Here is a 20,678-nt window from a genome sequence, read left to right on the forward strand (position 1 = left end):
AGTGCTGTGGAAGCCCTGCTTATGCTGGTTTGCTGCATTCATGCAACGCTTGCTGGCGAGAATGTGCATCCTGCATCTAAACGACACGTCGCATTGCATATTTGCCCATGATATAGCTGTCTGCGTCTGTCAAACCAATCCTACTTCAGATTAAGCATGCCCCGGAAGACTGAGAGAAAAAAGGAGGAAAAGCGGTAGGTTCACTAATAAAGGCACGACAAGTTTACAAGGTGCTGATGTTCTACAGCATGTTGTATTTAGAGATATGCTGTCCGATAGTCCATGGCACAAGGATGGTTAGCCGTTAATGGTGTGTTAATAAATATTTCATTGGCAGAGCCCATATAGTTCTGTGCCCATTTGTGTGCGTTCATTGTTGCTTCTAGTACAAAAGGGACATTGCTGTCTGTAACCTTTAAGGTCGAACACCTAGTTGGCATACCTGCAGGTGCGGGGCATTATCTGCCTCATACTTGCAGTACAGGTGCCATATGTGTAGTGTATATACTGTGCCACTACTGGTGCCTGCATCGGGCATGAGACAGCTTAAGCCACATGCTTGTCTGTGCTTGCCAAGTTTGGTCCTCATGTATGCAAGAGACTTGGCTTTGGTAGGCATTCTAGGTCGGTTCAATTTACCTGCACGACCGGAACCAGGTCAGGAGGTGCTGCACCTTATCATTAGTTTCAGCAGTGCAGCAATGGCGCCCTCTCGGGTCTGCCATTTTTCTACTAGCACAGGCAGAATGATGGGGATGCAGAAAGGCACATCAGACCAACATGTTTGTTTGAAAGAGTGCAGGGCTTCTTCATGATTTTGCTGCACCATCTCTACTAGTAGTCGGTGCAGACATACAGGCTGTGGTACAGATGCAAAGCAACAGACACGGTACACAAGCTGTTGAAACCCCTTATGCGCGTCTTCTGTGTCTACGCAAGTGTGGGGTTTATATTTACACCTTGGAAGCTGATCATAATTTACGCACTTGGTGCACATTAGTTGAACAAAACGTAACACCTCCCACGGCCGCTGGATTAAAAAAAGTGTGGCCTGCCGCATGCATCATCGGAAACATTGTCGTCCGCCACGGCGCCAACCTGGGGTTGGCATAAAAAATGCGTGAGAGTGAGGAACGCACTATGTATGCCGTCGCCCGTGGAAACAGACGTGCCCTGTCCCCGACTGCTAGCGGCCGAGAATGCAGCTATGCCTGAGGTATTTGCTCCCATTGTAAGCCCGCCTGACATGGCAGGCCACACGTTTCTTCTTTTTTTTTTTTAACCATCAGCCCTGCACTTGCGCTGTGTTTGCACCTTGGCATTTGTTTCTAGTGTCGCGCTGTGCCTGCACCACAGAAATTGAGCTGCACAATTTCTGAACTCTGTGAACCTTCGTGAACTGGCTCACAGTGGTGCAGGCGATTTAAATGGACTTCACGTGAGCAAGGCTCAAGTGATGCCCATGCAGACCACGTGGGCACAGGTGAGTGTCATTGTTGCTCGAGGATAAGAATGTGTTAGTTCTGGAAAAATGCTAACAAGCATGTGTACTCGAGAAAAAATATTTCTGTAGGTCATACAGGACTGATAAATAGATCAGGTGTTACAACAGTGAAAGGGACAGTATCCGACGTTCATGTATGTAGTAAGCACAGGAGAGTTTGCGCAGTGTTCCACTTGAATGAGTCCAGTCCTCTAGCTAGCTATAGGTAGTTCTCTTGAGGATAGTGGGAATGCCTAATTTTGTGCTGGAATTGAGCCGACTGAATCGGCTTTTATGTTTTCACTTTTTTTTTTTGAAGCATAGAAAAACATGGAAGATTTGCGCATATAATTATATCTTTTAAGGTGCACTAAATCTTGTAAATGTTGACACAAAAGATGTATACTTAAGCTTGCAACATAGTTCGTTTTGTATTATTCACATAGCGCACCTTGGCTTTGAAAACTTAAGCAAGCCACGAGTCAGTTGGACAGCTGTGTGTATTTTATCTATGTCGACCACTACTACTGTGGAAATTTCTGTGATATTGGATTGAAACAGGACAATTTTAATGTTTGCTTGAAAAGTCCCGGCCATGAAATCTTTTGCTTTGCATTCACTGGACCAATGCCATGGAAATGCTTTAGTGCATTTCACTGTTGGAGCAAACAGGAGCTTCATTTATATGGCAATATAGAGTTTTCAGTTTTTATACAATTAGATGTTTCAGTGACATCTGTGGTGGGAATGCTTATAAAATGTATTGCTTCATGAAAATCTCCGTGACATTGCATAGCATTTTCATCGGCACAGAAAACTCTGGCTACCCTGCACCATTACTGTCTAGCCATGACAGGGACATATTCCCCTGTGGACACAACTTGTTTGGATTTGTTTACAACCCACTGCAGTGGCCATGGTATCCTGCTGCAGAGCACAAAGTTTTGAATTTGTTTCCCTGCTGCAGTCTCTGCATTTCAGTGGGTGCAAAATACATACTTGTGATGTAGGTTCAGGTGCACAAGTACCCCAGGTAGTTTTGACTAAATTTATTGACCTAAATAAATGTACTCCTGCATAGACTCTAGAGGCTGAATGGCAGTCCTGAATTCTTGTTCCCTTGCCAGGTTATTGAACATTGACTTCTGCATATTAATCTTCAACCCCACTCTTACACTTTCTCTGTTAAGGTCCGCAATCATTTGTGGTAATTCGTCCCGTGTTGCTGAACGGGACAATGTCATCTGCAAACCGAAGGTTGCAAAGATATTCACTGTTGATCCTCACTCCTAAGCTTTCCTATTCTAATGGCTTGAATATTTCTTCTAAGCATGCAGTGAATAGCATTTGAGAGATTGCCTGGCCCTTCTTTATTGTTTCTGCTTGTGGAGAAGCAAGGTAACTGTGCGATTTTTGTAGATATTTCCGAAGATATTCATGTATGCCTCCTATACACCTTGATTATGCAATGCCTCTGCAACTGTTGGTATCGCTACTCAATCAAATGCTTTTTCATAATCTATGAAAGCCATATAGAGCGGTTGATTGTACTCTGCACATTTCTCGATCACCTGATTGATGCATGGATATGATCCATTGTCGAATATCCTGAAGCCAGCCTGTTCTCATGGCTGATTGAAGGCAAGTGTTGTCCTAATTCTATAGGAAATTAAATCTTGGTGAATATTTTATACAATATTGAAAGCATGCTAACGGACCTACAAAGGACTTGTGTTTGTGTACATATGCAGTAAACTTGGCAGACGGAGGTTCTTGTCACTACGATTAAAAGACAGCTTGGAAGACAATTTTATGGCCTTTGTGCACAAAAACATTTTCCCCCTTTGTTAGCCTTGCGCAAGGGAACTCCTTCATGGATTTCTTTAAGTGGACTTGTGTTTGTGTACATATGCAGTAAACATGGCAGACGGAGGTTCTTACCACTACGATTAAAAAAAAGCTTGCAAGACTATTCTATGGTCTTCGTGCACAAAAACATTTTCCTCCTTTGTTAGCCTTGCACAAGGGAACTCATTCATGGATTTCTTTAAAACATGTGTTGCATGTGACCAAGTCAATCAAGAAAATGGCAATCTGCACTTCCAGAAAGCACCACCAGAAAATCGGACTTCCTTTGATATTGTCACAGTACATCTGTCTCGTTTCCAGAAGTCATATGGGCGATCTTCTTACTTTAAACCCTCAAATTCATAAACACAAATTAGTTATATATGTGATGTTTCACATATTTTCGTGTGTGTTGTGGTTCTTTGTGAGAACATTTGACTAACAATTTATGGACCATTTCTAGTGCAAATATTCTTACCAGAGAAATTGTCTGCTCTTTCATACTCATTTCAAAGGTGGAATGTGCTAATGTTGCTGTGAAAACGAGGCATGGGAGCAATAACTGCCTCTGGTCAAACTGATCATAGTTATCTACTCTTCAGAAAAGAGGCCTTCGGTTTACACGGAATCTTTTGATTACAGAAAGAGGTTGTAGAACTTTCTCCATATTTTGATCCCACAATGCCTATTAGCCATTAGAAAAATATGACTAGCCATTAACTAAGGTCATGAAACTTGTGTAAGAATGCAAACATCCTTTGATTCAACTTGTAACAGCCCAAAGCTATGTCAAAGTAGCACAAGGGCATGTTATCAGCTTTGTTACAAAACATACTACCTGTACAGGCAGCACCAAGATAACACACTACTGGAAGCATTTATTGTTGATATGTACACGTGGCACCATTTATATCAGCTTCTCATGTCTGTTTTCGCCATAAGTATGATTACAAATATCACTGGCAAGCCTTAACTTGGCCTGAACAATGGTAGTAACAGAAGCATATGTATGCGTTCATTGGCAATATGCAGGGCAATTATACTCTCCACTAAATTTGCAGCATGGCGAACAGTATGGTTCCTTTAAAAACTCAACTACTGAATTTACTTTATTACTGTTTTCACAATCTCAACATCTGTACATAACATGTCTCGCTCAAAGCTGCTCCACTCTAGGGAGGCTTAACTACTGGAATCGTTTCTCTCTTGACCCCTTTTGATATTTCAAACAACCTAATAGGGATGAAATGTTAAGCAGCACCACAGTCTCTGGAGTCCATATCGTGACCAAGTGTCTTAGCAAAAGCCAAGCACCACACTGCAGCTTAACTGCTGCATCCAAGCAGTCTGATCCTTGTTTTGAAAGACGAAGGCGTTGAGCTTGTTCTTCATCTTCAAAGGTTGGTTCCTTGCTTCCTGCTCATCTCGGCTGGAATGAGATAAGCACCACTCCTGTGGCAGGCTCGAACACTTTTGCCCAAGGCTTGCTGCCATGTGACTAGCTCTTCCAGGCGAGGCACAGCTGTGGTCACGAATTGTAATTCTAGCAGCCAACTGACTGCATGCAGCTCCATGTCCACGGGTCACTTCTTTCCTAGATGGTGCCAGAACGACCTATGGACACACTAGCAACGGCAGTGTCTATACTGGTTGCAGAGCCAAATTCACTTTCTCTTGGATTATGCCTGTTCAGGTTGGCTTTGAAGAACTCGTAGACAGACCAAGAGATTGCTGTACCAGGCATCTGGAACAACACTCTGGCATGCATTCCCTGCAAATGAGCAGAGCACAAGACGTTTACAACTGCAGTCCAGGCCTACACTAAAATGCTAAAGGGTCACTTCATGCATACGAACTTCACGAGTAGCAGCACTTGTACAGTAATAATTCATTAATGAGACATAATCTTCACTGATGTCATACATTACCCACAAGTTGCTTTTAGCAATTTCAGAAGGGAATGCATCCACAGCTGTAGCTCCCTTTCAAAAATAAAAGGTTGCTGTCCATGGCAAAATCAAGTTCAAGTAATGCCCAAGCTCATCGGGTAGAGGCAAAAGGTTTACCCACACTGTTCCATTTCAGATAAAAGTTTGCAACTCTAGTTTCTGCTATTTATAATCAACTGGCTAATTGATATAAAGCATATAATTTAAAACAAATATCTATTTTTGAACCACTGAACACAAATGTGAATTGTAATACGAAATGCACAAGTGACCAAAGGCCTCGATTTTACCAGTGGCATTTTATAGAAAGGCTGAAGATAGAATTGGATCTATTTTTGACAAGACTTCTCAATTTTCAGCACATTTACAAGTCTTGAAAATAAAACTTCAGGAGGAGATATAATTGAAAATGACCTCTAGTGAGCATCAATCTCCCCAAATCAAGTAAAGCAAAATGTGCACTTTGGCTGACTTGGTTGTACAAATTTTAATTGAAAGCAGTAGCGGAGACTTTGCATGCAAATACTCTTGGAGTGCCTGATTTACTGCTGTGACAGCTACGCTTATTTAATTAATAGAGCGTTTTACCGAATGAGTGGAGGCACTAATGTGAATGACCTGCATGGTGCAGCCATCTGGTGGTGTAGAGTTCAGCCAGACAAACACAGAACTAACAAGATTGTAGCACCATGTGCATAGTCGGTGCTGCCATCTCTTCATGGTCCCCGCTAAAGGAACTAAAGTACACAACTCCCTAGTGAATTGCAGCTTGCTCGAGGTATGTGTCATGAGGTGGGACTCCAGCAGTGAAAGTGCTATTCTGCTCATGTAGCCCTGGTACCTTCCTTCCAACTGCCACTATGCATATATGACTACCTCGGCATAATGTACAGGAAACTATAGATGGCATACCCATTAAAATACCACAGCCACATGAACTGCAAGAAATGTGCAGCCAGGTGCCATTCTGCAGTTCAAGATGACCTGGTGAGTCAACATGTCTAAAGACACATTACATTCTACTAATTAGCTCACTTTACTGTATTTTACTACTAAGCTTATTCAAGTGAACATTCATTGCATTTTTTCCATCAGTGCTTTGGCAAAGCTTTTGAAAACATTTAAATTTTTTAGGCGGAACAAATAAAGTTGTTAAACTTCTGCATGCTTTGTCACACCTGCCCTTTTCTTTACAATTCTTAATGCCTTATTTAAGTCTTGACTAAATAGCAGTCTCACAGTAACAATTTCTTTTTCCAATAAAATGGTCATACCTAGTCGAGTGAAACATGTCTCAATTTATTGAGCTAGAAAAGGGGCCAATAATATTGGCACATTCTTTACATGTTTGTGTGAAAATTTCTCAAATAAGAAGCCAAATAACTAGATTAACTTTAGAATGACCTACCCGAAAGTAACCCTTGATGCCACAACAGCTGTAGATGGTGGTTGCTGCATTAACGAGGCCACTGATCTGAGACTGATGGGTGGTTTTTAGTAGAGAGGTCTCTTGTGTGTTTAGCAATGTCTTGCACACATCCAGCGGTGTGGTGACAGCTGCAGCAAATGCACCAGCCACACCACCAGACACCATGTGCGCCATTGGGTTGTAGGCGCGTCGTTTGTTGGTCACCACCTGCATGAACTCATAGGTGACAAAGTGGACACACTGGAAGGGAATGTTCATGGACAGCTGTGTTGTGTAGCTCCGGTAGAAGGCACGTGCTCCCTCGTGCTGCCATACGTGCAAAAAGCACTCTGTGCATCGCCTGAACTGGCTGTTGTACATCTGCATTCGCTGCTTCACCACTGCAGGAAAAAAAATGTCATTCAAGGCATTGCCAGATGAATAGAGAGAAAGGCCGAAAAACCACTTGCTTTGCAAACTCACCTTCGGCTGGGTTCATTATGCTGTCGTGCATCACTGTGGCCAAGCACCCTGCAAGACCTGAAATCAAACATAAGGCCTAAATTGGCAACAGAATTTAGAGCAAAACAGAAAAAGGAATGTGCCTGTTTGTGCTGCTAGGAAGAGAGTGAGCCTAACAATGATGCCAGCAACTAGAACAAATAACATGTGCCTGCACTTAAGTTTTATAAATAGAATATGCAGCCATGTTCACAAAGCCCAATTCATAATCCCTTCTGTTATAGTATATTGACTGCTATGACACACAATGTACACGCATCAGTGTATCATAGTGCAACGTGCATCCCGCCCAAATATGTAAAACAATTACTTATGTGCAACTTGTCAAGAAAAACAGTTTGTTGTTAGCAAATAATGCATCCAATTCAAACCACTGAAGACAGTGATTGTGAAACTTATTCAATTTCCACCTCTTCCTCAGCACCACAGTTCGCATGTAGTTCATTACAATGTGCAGTGCCAAATTATTATGGATTCAGGTGTCTTAATTTTGTTGCTTGTGAAAAATGATAATTGGAATTGTGTTGATGGCAGCACTGGAAAATTTTGGGGGGAAATCCATACAAAACATTGGAGTGCCTCAAGGCTTCATGTTAGCTCTGCTTTTATTTACTTGGATGCACCACTTTTAAAGCAAAGCTGTCTTTGCCTCTTCCCTAGGGTTTGGCATTCATTATCATTTCCTTGCCTATACTTGTAATTTTTAATAAAAATTTGTAATAATTTGTAATAAAATAAGCCCCACATTCTCATCCATATTAGCTTAAGCTGGGGAAGAGATAACATTGCCATCTTGTTAACTTATTTACAACAATAAAGTAAGATGGAATTGAAGGAGTGTTAAACTTAACATATCTCTTTGGTTTTCTCTTGCACGTTTTGGGCAAATATGAAACTGTCCTATGTTAAGCTACACTGATTCAGTATCTGCTCCAACCAGTATCTGCTCCTGTGCACTGTCAAATGCTGCCGGACTACTTCGCGCAGTAACACCAGTGTAGAAGCTCCGCCTCTCTAGCTATCCCTTCATTGCCAGGGAAAGTTGTCCACAAGTATAGTAGGCAACAACTTGGGTTGCTTGGCATGTGCCTCTGGGTATGTGCATGAATAGACAACTTAGACTACCGGGTATCTGCCCATTTTTGGCCAATCATCTAGAAGTGGTATGTGCCACTGGGACAAAATGGGTATAAAAGCCTTAAATATATTTACATATTTGTCGTACGTCGCTGTGCATACGCCTCTCACTGACATTAAACAAACTTCGCTTAGATTCCAGCAGTGCGTTGAAGTGCACCACATGAATCTGTGCAAAGTTCAAATTTTGAGCACTCTCCTTTAGGTCCAGGACTTGGTGAGGAAGTTCGGGAGTGGGATGTCTAAATTAGGTTTAAAACTAGGTAATAATAATAATTAGCGCTAATATTATACTGTCCCAACAGCATTCTTTTAACACCTTAAAAATTTGATTATGTTCGGGAGTGGGATGTCTAAATTAGGTTTAAAACTAGGTAATAATAATTAGCGCTAATATTATACTGTCCCAACAGCATTCTTTTAACACCTTAAAAATTTGATTATGTTCACAATGCCTCATTCTTCTGCATGATATTGTTACGGAAAGATGAACGGAGAGAGAGGAAGAAGAAGATCGTAGACGCTGGCTGCTGCGTGTTGTTGGTGGTCAGCCATCTTAACTACTCTGACTCATCCTGTATATATATTGTAAATATAGTCTTTCTATACTCTCAACATCCCCGTAAAATCATGCGAGAATAATTGGCTCATGATGTAATGACCATCAGCAACATCAATTTGTTCACAATCTCAGAGTAAGACAATGTCACCATCTCCTACAAAAAGTACCTGAGCGAATAAAGATGGTTCACATATCTTCCAAATGCCCTCTCACTATGTACAGCACAGTGAACACTTGTGGCACAAAGAAGCCTCTCTATGCACTGTGAAACAGGCTTCATTAATATTTTTACAGTGCTGTGTCAGAGACTTTCTTCACATATCTTCCAAATGCCCTCTCACTGTGTACAGCACAGTGAACACTTGTGGCACAAAGAAGCCTCTCTATGCACTGTGAAACAGGCTTCATTAATATTTTTACAGTGCTGTGTCAGAGACTTCTACACGTACTTAGTTCAGAAATAGAGGTCGCACGAGTACCTTTCTAGCCCTTGACCATATTCTTTACAGAAGAATGTACAAAAATTTCTCAAAATTCTTCCTATTTAGCCCAATTTTTTTGCACGTATCTTAATTCTAAGCATACATACATGTATGGTTTACATTTTATTGGCAGTCAAACTACAGCAACCTGAAACTTGTGCCCGAAAAATTGGCTTTCACTCACAAACAAGCACGTTTTATATATAAGTGCCTGAGCATGTGATAAAAAGAATGTGAATTGCCAAATGAAATGCATTAGTACAGAAACTTGCATGTGTTACCAGAAAAAGTTGACAAGTGTAGTTAATTTTTTTGAAAGTAAAGCGATACGCAGAATGGACGACGAAGTACCTTTGTATATTATTTAACAAAGCATTATCATCATCTGTTCTTCCACAGGATTGTAAATCTGCAAAAGTTGTCCCAATACATAAATCAGGCTGCAAAGACGACCCGTCCAACTTTCAACCGATTTCGCTTACGAGTACCGTGTGCAAACTTCTGGAACACATCATACTAAAACATAACCATTTTCTTAGAAAAGGAGAGTATCATATCACCAAATCAACATGGCTTTCGCAGCGGCCTTTCTACAATCACTCAACTACTGGAATTAATCCACGACATATCATTTAATATCGACCAACACAGACAAACAGACCTCATCCTACTCGATTTCTCAAAGGCATTTGATCGGGTACTACACAAAAAGCTCATGAGGAAACTTGAGATTACATTAGGTACAGGCCCCATAAGTGACTGGATTTGGCGACTATCTTACAAAGCGTACCCAATTTGTGGAAGTGAACGGACAGATTTCCCAGAGAGCCCGGGTAACATCAGGAGTCCCCTAAGGAAGCATTCTGGCTCCCCTTTTATTTCTAATTTTTATGGATGACCTACACACAAAAATCACAGGAAACATTAGGCTATTTGCAGACGACTGCATTCTTTATTGAAATATTACCCCCCATGATGACCACATAACATTAAACGACTTGAAAGCTGTGTCTAACTGGTGTGCCCACTGGCAGATGACCATCAATACTAAGAAATATGCTGTTCTTTCAATCACCAGAAAAAAAAAGTAACTAGAGCTTTATGTATACTGTTGACGACGTGCCACTAATACGAGTTCATGAACACAAGTACCTCGGATTAACGTTAACACATGACTTCAGATGAAACTCCCACATAAATAATGTTACAGTGACTGCAATGAAATGCCTTTTCTTTCTTGGAAGACACCTCCGACTAGCACCACCCGACGATACAAAACTTCTGACTTACAAAACTTTCGTCGGGTCAGTCCTTGAGTACACAAATGTTATGTGGTTCCCAAACTCTAAAGAACTAATTAAAAAACTAGAAGGTGCACAAAGGAAAGCTCTACGGTATATATACAATAAACATAAATTAACAGACTCGCCCACTGAACTACTTAACAAAGCCGAAATCCTAACAGTACAAAACCGAGCTGTACTAGCCCGTTCTAAACTTATGTACCAGCTCCTACACAACAAGCTTAATATTGATACCTCTAGATACATCTCCAGAAATGAAACATGGCCGACGTGACATAAACACACACAAACACTCAATGAGCATTCTTTTCATACCGATTGCTTTAAGAATTCATTCTTTCCTTTAGGGATAAGAGAGCGGAATAAACTGAGTGAATCCATTAGTAACAGCTCCTCATTAGATACATTTGCTAATTCAGTGGAAAAACATCTCCTCGCCTTACAGCTCTGATTTACATACTCAGGTTTGTTACCGATCTTCACAGCCTAACACTTTAATCTATGAGTGTTCTTTTTGTATGATGCATTATATGCATGACTGCATCCTGTTTGTCATGTTCATTAGGTGTTTTATATCACATGTGTTTTCAAGTGTTTTTTCTTTCTTTCTTGTTTGGTTTCTTCTTTTCTCAGATTCTTCTTTGTTATAGTATATTGTACCCAAATATTGCATTTGTGATGAAGTACTTAATTCTTTTGTTTTAGTGAAGGCAAAACCTTTGCAATAACACACTCGTGATTATATAATGAATCTATATTCTTTGTTCGCAAATACTACCATATGTACTTGCCCTTCCTGTTATAATCCCACGAGGGATTTACAGTATGTGAAATAAATAAATAAATAAATAAATAAATAAAGGAAATGTGTCCTGAAGGTCACAGTTGCTTAGTAGCCATCGTGTTGTGCTACTAAACGACGATGTCGCGGGACTGAATCCCGGTCACGGTGGCTGCATTTCGATGGGGGCAAAATGCGAAAGCACCCGTGTACTTAGATTTAGGTGCACGTTAAAGAATCCTAGGTGGTCCAAATTGCCGGAGTCCCCCGCTACAGTGTGCGTCATAATCAGATAGTGGTTTTGGCATGTAAAACCCCACAATTTAATTTTAATTTTGTGTCGTGAAGCCAATAAGGCTTGCCTGTGGCAAATATTGGTATTATTTGATAGGGAAACTACAGCACAGGTTTGAGAATTAAACGTTGAAGATAATGTCAAAAAGAGAATAGCTGCAGCAGGCAACAAAGTAGCCTGGTAGTTTAATCCACTTTGTCTTTTCAATGGTGAAGTTGTTTTCTACATTGTCACTGAATAAAACAGCATCAAATTTTGCCTCCACGATAGTACCATACTGTTACAATGTATATTACAGTGTAATAATTTTCTATAATTATCTCGTGTGCTTAGTGTTTGCTAAACAGCAGTAATATAATGGCTTAAAAAACATTTTATGGGTGCTACATTTAATGATCCACAACGAACAGAAAGGGCAAAGGACAGTAAAAATCAAGAGAGGCTTGACAGATAGTATTTAAGATATAGGCCTCTCCCACCCTATGGCTGCAGATTTCCCAATCTGCTCCCTCTGTCTTCTGCCACCCTTGACTGATTTTTTTCTCCCTTGGCCACACACTCTGTTACTCAAAAAGACTATTAATTGAAGCCGTATTCTGAATTAATTAGTTTAGGAGATGCTTTAACTTCTGCATGATGTAGCATCCTCCCCAATGCTTCATTGGAGCAATGGGTGTTACAGCCAATCAGCATCTGCTAAAAAAATATATCACTGAAAATGAAATCAAATTATGGCACTTAACATCCTGAAACTTGTAGCCTAAGAGAGACCTTGTGTTGGGAAGGGCTCTAAATTAATTTTGACCACCCGGAGTTCTTTAACATGCACCTAAATGTAAGAACAGGCATTTTCACATTCACCTCCCATTAGAATGTTGCCGCTTGCAATTAAACTAACAATGCTCAGCAGCACAACACCGTAGCCACTGAACCACCACAGCACTGAAAGTTCACAGTCCAGAATTTGACCTCCGTCCAATGCATTTTATAGCTTGTCGAACTACAGTTCTTCCTGTTAAATGGAAGCTCCGACTAATCAAATACATGTAAAACATAGAAGTGCCTTTTTGAGATAACCCCTGCATTAAGTTTAATGAAATTTGTTGCATTTCAGAGAAAAAGTTATACTCTACTGAGTGTTAAAAGCAGAGTTCCAATCTATGTCTTGAATTTTTTTTATAAGAATTGACGAAAGCTTATAAGTTTGAAAAATTAGAGCACAAAGCTTATAAATCCTTAACTCTGCACGAAGAATAGACATCACAGTTCTGTAAATTGCATCTATCAATACATCTAAAGAGTACAAATTTAATTCATTCATATCTTAGATGAGTTTGTTACAAGGTGCACAAAGGTTTTACAAAAGTCCAACTCTCATATTAGTGGTGCATTTGAGAGCCATGTATAATACATCAAATTTGTCTGCTTTAGATGTACTATTAGATGCAATTTAAAGAATTTCAATACACTTTTCATTGTTGAGTTATAGAGTTGTAAAACTTGATAGTTTAATTTTCTTAAAATTTACAATTTTCAATTTTTATGAAGTTGACGGTCTACATCAAAAATCCACTTCTAACAGTCACTAGCTTTAAATTTTTCTTTTAGATGCGAGAAAGCTCATCAGATTTGGTGCAGTGTTTGCCGAGAAAATTATTTCTCCTTTCCCATGTATTTAGATAGGAGCTCCCGAGCTAAAGCTTCCTCTTAATTTCAACTAGAACCTCTACAAGTTGGAGGATTTGGAAGTACATGCCGATTATGCTTCAACAACGTATTCACTCTCTTGTAGATTTCCTTTGTGATGATACAAGTCTCCTTTGACTACTTCACCTAGATAAACACTTTCACTGCTTCATGAGGCTGACTACCAAACATGAAGTGTTGTACTCTAACAAGACTACTCAACTTTAGTTTTCTGCATATTAATCTTCAAGCCTATCTTTGCACTTTGCCACCTCAGGTCCTCAAACATTTGTCAGAAGTCGTCTACTGCATTGCTTAATAAGTCAACTTCATCTGCAAACTCAGGTCACCGAGAAATTTACTATTGATCCTTACACCTAGTGCTTCCCAATCGGCATCATGAATACTTATCGTGGACATGCAGTGAATAACTGAGAGATTGCATCCTCTTACCTGACACCCATCTTAACCAGTATTTTCCCACTTTTTTGTGAAGATTATGGCATCTATGGAATGTCTGTAAATATTTTCTATGATATTCACATATGCTTTTATAACAAAATACCTTTGTTATGGAAGGGCATCCCCTCATAAGTATGCCCTCACACGAATTTTTCCAAAATATTTTCAATCAGCAAAGTTACGACAAGCCAGAAGTTACATTTTGTCATTTTCATAGCTTCCCCTCTCCCTCTCTGTTTGTAATTCCTAGCATGCTAAAAGCTGTCATTCTCTACTGGTGACAGTGATGCTACATCTAGTAAGAAGTCACTGGCAGAAAGGCAAAGTGATACATTGCCTGTATTATGCAGCTAATTTGACTAAAGCCAGTTTTAAGTGTGGAAATTGCCATGGTCATTATGCCGCTCTGCAATTTTTTTTTTTTTCAGCTGTCCGCTACCTTCTGCACTGCTCTGCTTGGGGTTGGCCGCATTTTTTGTTTTTTCAGCTGTTTGCTGCTCTGATTGGTGTTCATGACTTGCTGTTAGTGCTCTGGTTCGTAGTGGCACCAGCTCCAGCTCATGCAGCCAATGAACTATTGTGCTGCAATTTGTTACTCACACGCACTCCAAGGATGATGAGGATTCAACAAAAATGGAGGAAGGAACAAGTAAGTTTTTTAGAGAAAAAGCAGGTTTTTCCTGCTGCAACGCGTTCAAGAGCTAAATTAGTTACAGCCTATTGAGTACAAAGTAAAAACAACATGCAAGTTCAATATTACAATTTGTTCGTTACCAGTCATTTGCTTGAAACATGGTGGAAGGCAGTGCAATACGATAGTGCATGAGCGCAAGCACGTTTTTTTTTTGTGTGTGTGTGTGTGTGTGTGTGTGCACATATTTTGCGGGCTTTCTTTAAATTGTGGAAAAGGGCACCACACGGGAGATACATTGTGACAGAAGACTGGAGCGGTTGTTTCTGAACCCCCTCTACAACGTAACGAAATGCACTTGACCCTAAAGTGATTATTAAAATTGCTTTCATAATCCATCTAAGTTGATTAACTAATTAAGCCAAACATGAAAAAAATACTCTAAGCGTGACATGTTGGTAAACAATATGTTGTTGGTTGCAGCCAGCTATGGTTTACCGCGTTTTTTAAAAAAAAATCCTTGGCTCAAGTTACATGGAACATCCAGTATTGTAGTAGTACAGTAGTCAGCAAGGTTAGTTTACACAACTGCTTCAACAGCTGTGCACAAAAATGCATGGCTGGAACACATTTGTGCAGCAGACATGCCTCATGAACATATGAAAACAGTCATTTTCAAAGAAATAAAGTAATAAAAAAATATTGAGCTCGTCACTGTCACAACGCCCCTTCTTAAAGGAATTAGTCATACCATGCACATGAAATTTTGCCCAAGGAATAGCCAGAGAGGGTAAGAAGAGCAGAAGCGGATTCAAAGCCTGAGGCAACATGGCAACATACATCTTCAATGTTGGTGCCTGGAGGTCCCATCCTCCTTACATTTTCTCTCCATATTTCATGTATAGTTGAAATGGTTGAGCATCCATTTGGTATATGCTGGATGGTTCAAATCCCAGTATGACCACTGATTTTTCTAATAGGTAGAGATATCCCCTGGCCCGATGCTCAACCATCTTTTTTTTATCATAATACCTACAGCGTCACTGTATGGCATTACAGTACGTGTGTGTGTGTGTGGGGGGGGTTGAAAAGGTACACAAAATACCATTGTGTGCTGGTGACAAGAAAAATAACATTGCGATAGGAAAAACACAAACTCCCTTTACATAAAAACGTCACAGAAAGGAAGAAAATGAATTGTTTGATGTTATGGACACTAGCTCCTCAGGCAATCTGTTCCAGTCGGAAATTGTTTTGGGGAAAGAAGACATTTTAAAGAGGTCAGTCCAGCACCTATTTATAGAGGTTATCATCTCGAAAGGGGGCCCTATAGAGTGGTTGGCATCAGGAGGTTGTTCTCCTATCAGTTTCTCTCCATCTCGCACATAATGTTAAGAGGAGTTGCTTCGCAGTGTTAAACTCTAGTAGAGTGACTTTGCAACAGTGTGCAATGCACATGACAGGCAAGGGTGGTTTTGAGTGTGCACTGTGAGGCAACTATTGAGCAATGTCTCAAAAGTTCCTCGCTTAAAATTTAACAAATGTCTATAGACAATTATGCTCTGTAATTTATAGCTAATCAGAAGCTGTCTGCGTCAAAAATATGCATGAAAAGGTACAACAGGGGTAGCCATCAGGGTCAGTTAGTCAGTACGTAAATATGTTCATCGAAGTACTTAATTCATTCACTACACCTACAGTCTTTGTGCACTAAAGACATTATTATTAATTACAATCCATATTCTGCCACTAAGGGTGTTTAAAAGTTGAATTTCCAAACTGTATCAAATCCAAATATTCGAGATAAATACATTCGAATATGAAATTGAATACCAAAAATGTTCCAATTTCTAAATAAAATGAAATATAAAGTTTGTGTGGAGTTCATGTGGTAAAAAAGGGTTATTTACATCATGGTCGCTGCAACACGATTTGATCCAGACCGAGTTATTAACGTCTGCTGTTTGTCGGCAACTCTCAGAAGTGCATAAGGCTTTGGTTATGAATTCAGATTTGTAAAATATGGTTAAATTTGGACAATATTTCAATATTTCAATTTTACAACTTACTATTGCTGATAATGAGGTTTTTAAATGTTTTTTATTGAGCTGCCTTCACTTGTTGTTTTTAGTGTTTTCAGAATACTGTGCTAGAGGGCGCAGACGTCAGCCTGCGATTGTGATTCAAGGATCACATTTGCGGGGTCCGGATACCGCAAGATCACAATTGCAAATGACCATGTAGCAACACTGGATCTGGATCAAGCTCAACCTGGACAGGCCCCAATTGCGATCAGAAATGTATCTGTGACACAGGTATGATACATGCACGTAATGCCATTCATAACTTGACATCCAGTCAACTGAGGACCATTTCAGTTATGTACTTCTTTCAGTTATCTAGTGCACCATAGCAATGACAGCAATCAAAGAAGAGAACAGCCTGTCACCATGTGCACATAGAGTGCTGTATTCTTTAGTGGAGCAATGCTACGGCACTGCACATCATTTTAAGAAGCACCTGGGAATGAGATGTGCCAAATAAAAAATTACTTTATGAATAAAACAGAGGAATAAAACAAATACACAGGCTGCCTAAAGGCGTCGCATTGTCATTGAATTACTAGCAGTTATTTTACAGGAGTTAGCTGCTCCATACATTCACTGAGGAACTAGTGCCTCTATGTAGCATCAACGGCTGTCATCCAGCTGAATCATATGGTATTACCAGTCCCCGATTGTGTCAGTTGTTGTCCTCTGAAACTCCAATGAGTGCTATTATTAGGTGCATGTGAATATTCGAAATATTTTAATACAAAGAGAATAGCAAAAACTATTCAATTCGTATCCAAAATATTGAATATTCACATACCCCCTACCTGAGCTTCCAGTGCATTTTAAATTATGTCACACTTTTCATCGTAAGCCAAAATAAGATTTGCCAATCTGGATGCATATGCTAAGCGGAAAGAAATATAAGAATCCTCCAGAAATTAAATGTATGATTGATCTTAAAACGTGCACAGTCATGGTGAAATTTTAAAAACGACGTGCAAGACTGCTTTGCTCTTGCGCATTAAAAATAAAAGACGTGGGAAAACTATATGGGCGATGACTATGCAGTGTTCTTAAGAATTGACAACCACAGTTGCTAATTTTAACCAACGACAAGCACCTGCATTGCTACAAAATGCGTCAAATGACACAGAAGGATAAGTTCTACAACCAAGGCCTACAACCTGACAAGTCGCCACAGTTAAGATTTTATGTTTGCTATTGTGCAGGCGCACGATAATGTCCACGCACCTTGAGAAATTGGACTGTTCGTTCCATGTTCCGTGCCACTGATGGTTCGCTTGAGCTTTTCATAACAGGAGAAGTACAGGGCATGGGCTGGGCCGGCACCGACAACCACTGCACTCATGCCCCGGACGGGCCGGAGTGCACCTTCGTGCCGCACCATCTTGTAGAAAGCATCAGGGATTGAGGTGTACCTGCCACCGGGACTGGGCCGCAGGCTTTGCATTCTAGTCTGCAAAATGGTAGTCATCAAAACGTAAATAAATGGCGAAACTTCGATCACGCCTTCGAACGCATTATAGAAATGCAGTTTTCAAACGTTTTAAGCGCAATCACTAAACTATAAGCCATATGCAGAAATGTCACAGGCCATGAATGGGGGGTTGTGAACACAAATTAGTGAACAGCAGACTTACGAGGGGGGCTTACCTGTATAACTCGGTGCTCTCGGCGGACTCGAGTGGAGTCCACTTATATGTACTTCACGGTTGCATTGTCAATTTTGTGTCCGTGTTTGCAAACAAAACAATCAACTTCAATTACGAGAATCAACAGAAATAGACAAACGCGAGCGATGCCCTGTACCTGTGGGCAGGACATCAAGGTCGCATTTTTCAGCAGCTCACCAATGTGAGACGACTGCTCTGGTGAACCTGGTAACATCTACCGACCCCCTTGAACAAAGATAGCTCATGCTGCGTAAAAACTGATCATGCGCTAAGTAGGCAAATATGTGGTCCGATCGGAAGGTTGCTCAAGACCAGTGTGCCCGCAGCACTCGGACGCACTAGCGCGAAACGTGGAAAGCGCACCCCACATCGCACACTGTGAAGCACGAATTCCTGCTTTTCGGGATATGTGCGTAAGTTTTCAACTCACCTTGACAGAATCCAAAGGATACATAACACAATGTTCCATGATTCCAGCTGCGGCACCCGCAAGCATGTGGGTAACCACATTGGACGTCGGTAGGCATTCATAGTCCTCGAACTCCATAAGATCAAGCGCTGGTTAGAAGGCCACCCCAAGGTTTATGCGTCTAAATATACACCACAGGACTACGGTGCGTGAAACTGTTTGGTATCGCTACGTTTTTGCGAAGAAACACATTGTCGTTAGGATAACTCGTGCACGTAGCCAACAGTTTATGGTGGCGGCAAGCGAGCCAAGCGAGTCGTACCGCCGCTGGCTGCGCCTGGCTGCGCGCCTGTCTAATGAGCATTTACGATAGTCGGCTTGGCGAGGCATTGCACCGACACGAGACACTTGAAAGTTGCCGAGGGCGCGCTTATCGCCGCATGTCGTCACTTCCGTCATTCCTGACCCCACGACCCCACGATGTTTACATGCTGCTGCGGTTGCTTCGCAACAGCCGGCCGCGCATAAACTGTGGGTGCACGCCATCGGATATTTGTTGCGGATATGTCATTTCTGTGTAACCAGTCGAACTGTGCCGGCATGTCGTTGATAGGGTGTCGGAAGTCAGTCGCTTCATCGGTACTAAAAACAAAATGTTTTAGAGAGCTCGTGTTATCTCCAGCCTATTGTTCAACGCATATTTCATAGCACGATGGGAGAGGCCGAACTTCCACCTGTCCAGCGGCGTCGTTTTGCCTCGGAACGTCGAGAGTGGAAAAAAATGGTAGAGATTCAGCAACACCTTCTACTCACGTCATCTCGGTCTTCCAAGCACATTGCATCGGGCTCCAGTTCGGAGAAGGCATCTCATGCTGTTCAAAAACAACCGGCTGGACCGAAGCCGAAAGTACCACCGATGCCACCCGTGGCCAAGCCTCCGCCACCCGAAGATCAAGCATGCAGCAGCGCACCAGCGTTGCTTGGAGAACAGAAGATTCTCCTCCATACTGCTGAAGTCATGGAAACGCTGAGTATTTTGCTTCAGTCTGATTCTTCGGTATGTAGCTCGTCATCTGGGACAGACGCTCGTCAGGAGTTGTGCTCCGCGCGCGAGAAGGAGCGTGTGAAAGCCCTCCACGATCAAATGAAATCGTTTATGAAGGAACGTTGTTTGTTGGTAATTAAGAAGGAGTGCTGCCACCAGGTTGCCGTAGTGACAAAGTTGCGCGATCGCATCAAAAACCTAGCGCTGGCTGAAGACACTTTGATTGGGCAGCTGCTATTGTCTGGGCATCCCATCCTACCCAAAGATGTCCTGCACTTGTCATTTCTTCGAAAGTCGGCGTTTCTTGACAACTTGCAAGCGGTAACCTTTGCTTGGCCTTGCCTTCTCAAATTTCTTGGTCATACGTTTAACAGCTTCGATGCGCAATGGCACACTTCTCTGGATGTTGTGTTACGTTGGACCCAAGTTCGTCTCGACTCGCTGGCCGAGCAAGCGCTGCGGTGGGCATGGCTAAGTTTGCGCAACGATATCCTGTTGCTGTGCCGGATGGACGCAGCTGACTTGCACGCCGACTGGATTGGTGGAGTGTTTTCTTCGTGCCACTTCTTCAACCAGCTGCTCAGCGCCTACGGCCTATCGGCCGGCGTGGCTCCGCTGCCCGTGTCAACGGTGCTGTACACGCTTGCAGCGCGTCAGGCCGAAACTTCTGCGGATAGGCTCGCTGCGTTCGTTTGTGGAGAAATTACAAAGAGTCGCGAAGGGTCTGTGCGAAGCTACACCTGGAGCGATATCGCCAGTGCAGAATTCTGGAGCGCGGCGGCAGCTCGCGACGCTGCCGGCACAGCTGCTCTCCTGACCGCCCTCGTTCAATCTGGCCAGACCTTGCTCCTGAAGTACCTCTATGCTGCTACATGCATCGATCACTCTGCGCCACCCCAAGCTGTCAAACAGAAACAAGGTGCCTT

The 20,678-nt window shown here is 41.7% G+C and overlaps 2 protein-coding genes across 5 annotated transcripts in view; one reads left to right on the forward strand and one right to left on the reverse strand.

Annotated features, from left to right (window-relative positions):
- Nucleotides 1-4,189: 4,189 nt before the first annotated feature.
- LOC142565977 (mitoferrin-2-like) lies at nt 4,190-19,660 on the reverse strand. 2 transcript variants are annotated; one of them, XM_075676624.1, is made up of 5 exons: nt 19,521-19,660; nt 17,856-18,081; nt 7,172-7,228; nt 6,689-7,089; nt 4,190-5,102 (listed from the first exon to the last, which is right to left on the reverse strand). In XM_075676624.1, the coding sequence occupies exons 1-5, from the start codon at nt 19,542-19,544 to the stop codon at nt 4,926-4,928; spliced, it is 885 nt and encodes a 294-aa protein (XP_075532739.1). In that variant the 5' UTR covers nt 19,545-19,660; the 3' UTR covers nt 4,190-4,925. The 2 variants fall into 2 exon arrangements, with proteins under 2 accessions (XP_075532739.1, XP_075532738.1); XM_075676623.1 differs by lacking the exon at nt 19,521-19,660 and adding an exon at nt 18,729-18,868.
- Nucleotides 19,420-20,678, forward strand: part of LOC142565975 (uncharacterized) — a 33,625-nt gene continuing 32,366 nt past the window's right edge. For all 3 annotated transcript variants that reach the window (XM_075676617.1, XM_075676618.1, XM_075676619.1), the window contains exon 1: nt 19,420-20,671. In XM_075676617.1, the coding sequence (XP_075532732.1) occupies nt 19,420-20,671 (1,252 nt within the window). The remainder of the gene's footprint in view (nt 20,672-20,678) is intronic.

This window comes from Dermacentor variabilis, unplaced genomic scaffold, assembly GCF_050947875.1.
Source record: "Dermacentor variabilis isolate Ectoservices unplaced genomic scaffold, ASM5094787v1 scaffold_12, whole genome shotgun sequence".
Classification (NCBI taxonomy): domain Eukaryota; kingdom Metazoa; phylum Arthropoda; class Arachnida; order Ixodida; family Ixodidae; genus Dermacentor; species Dermacentor variabilis.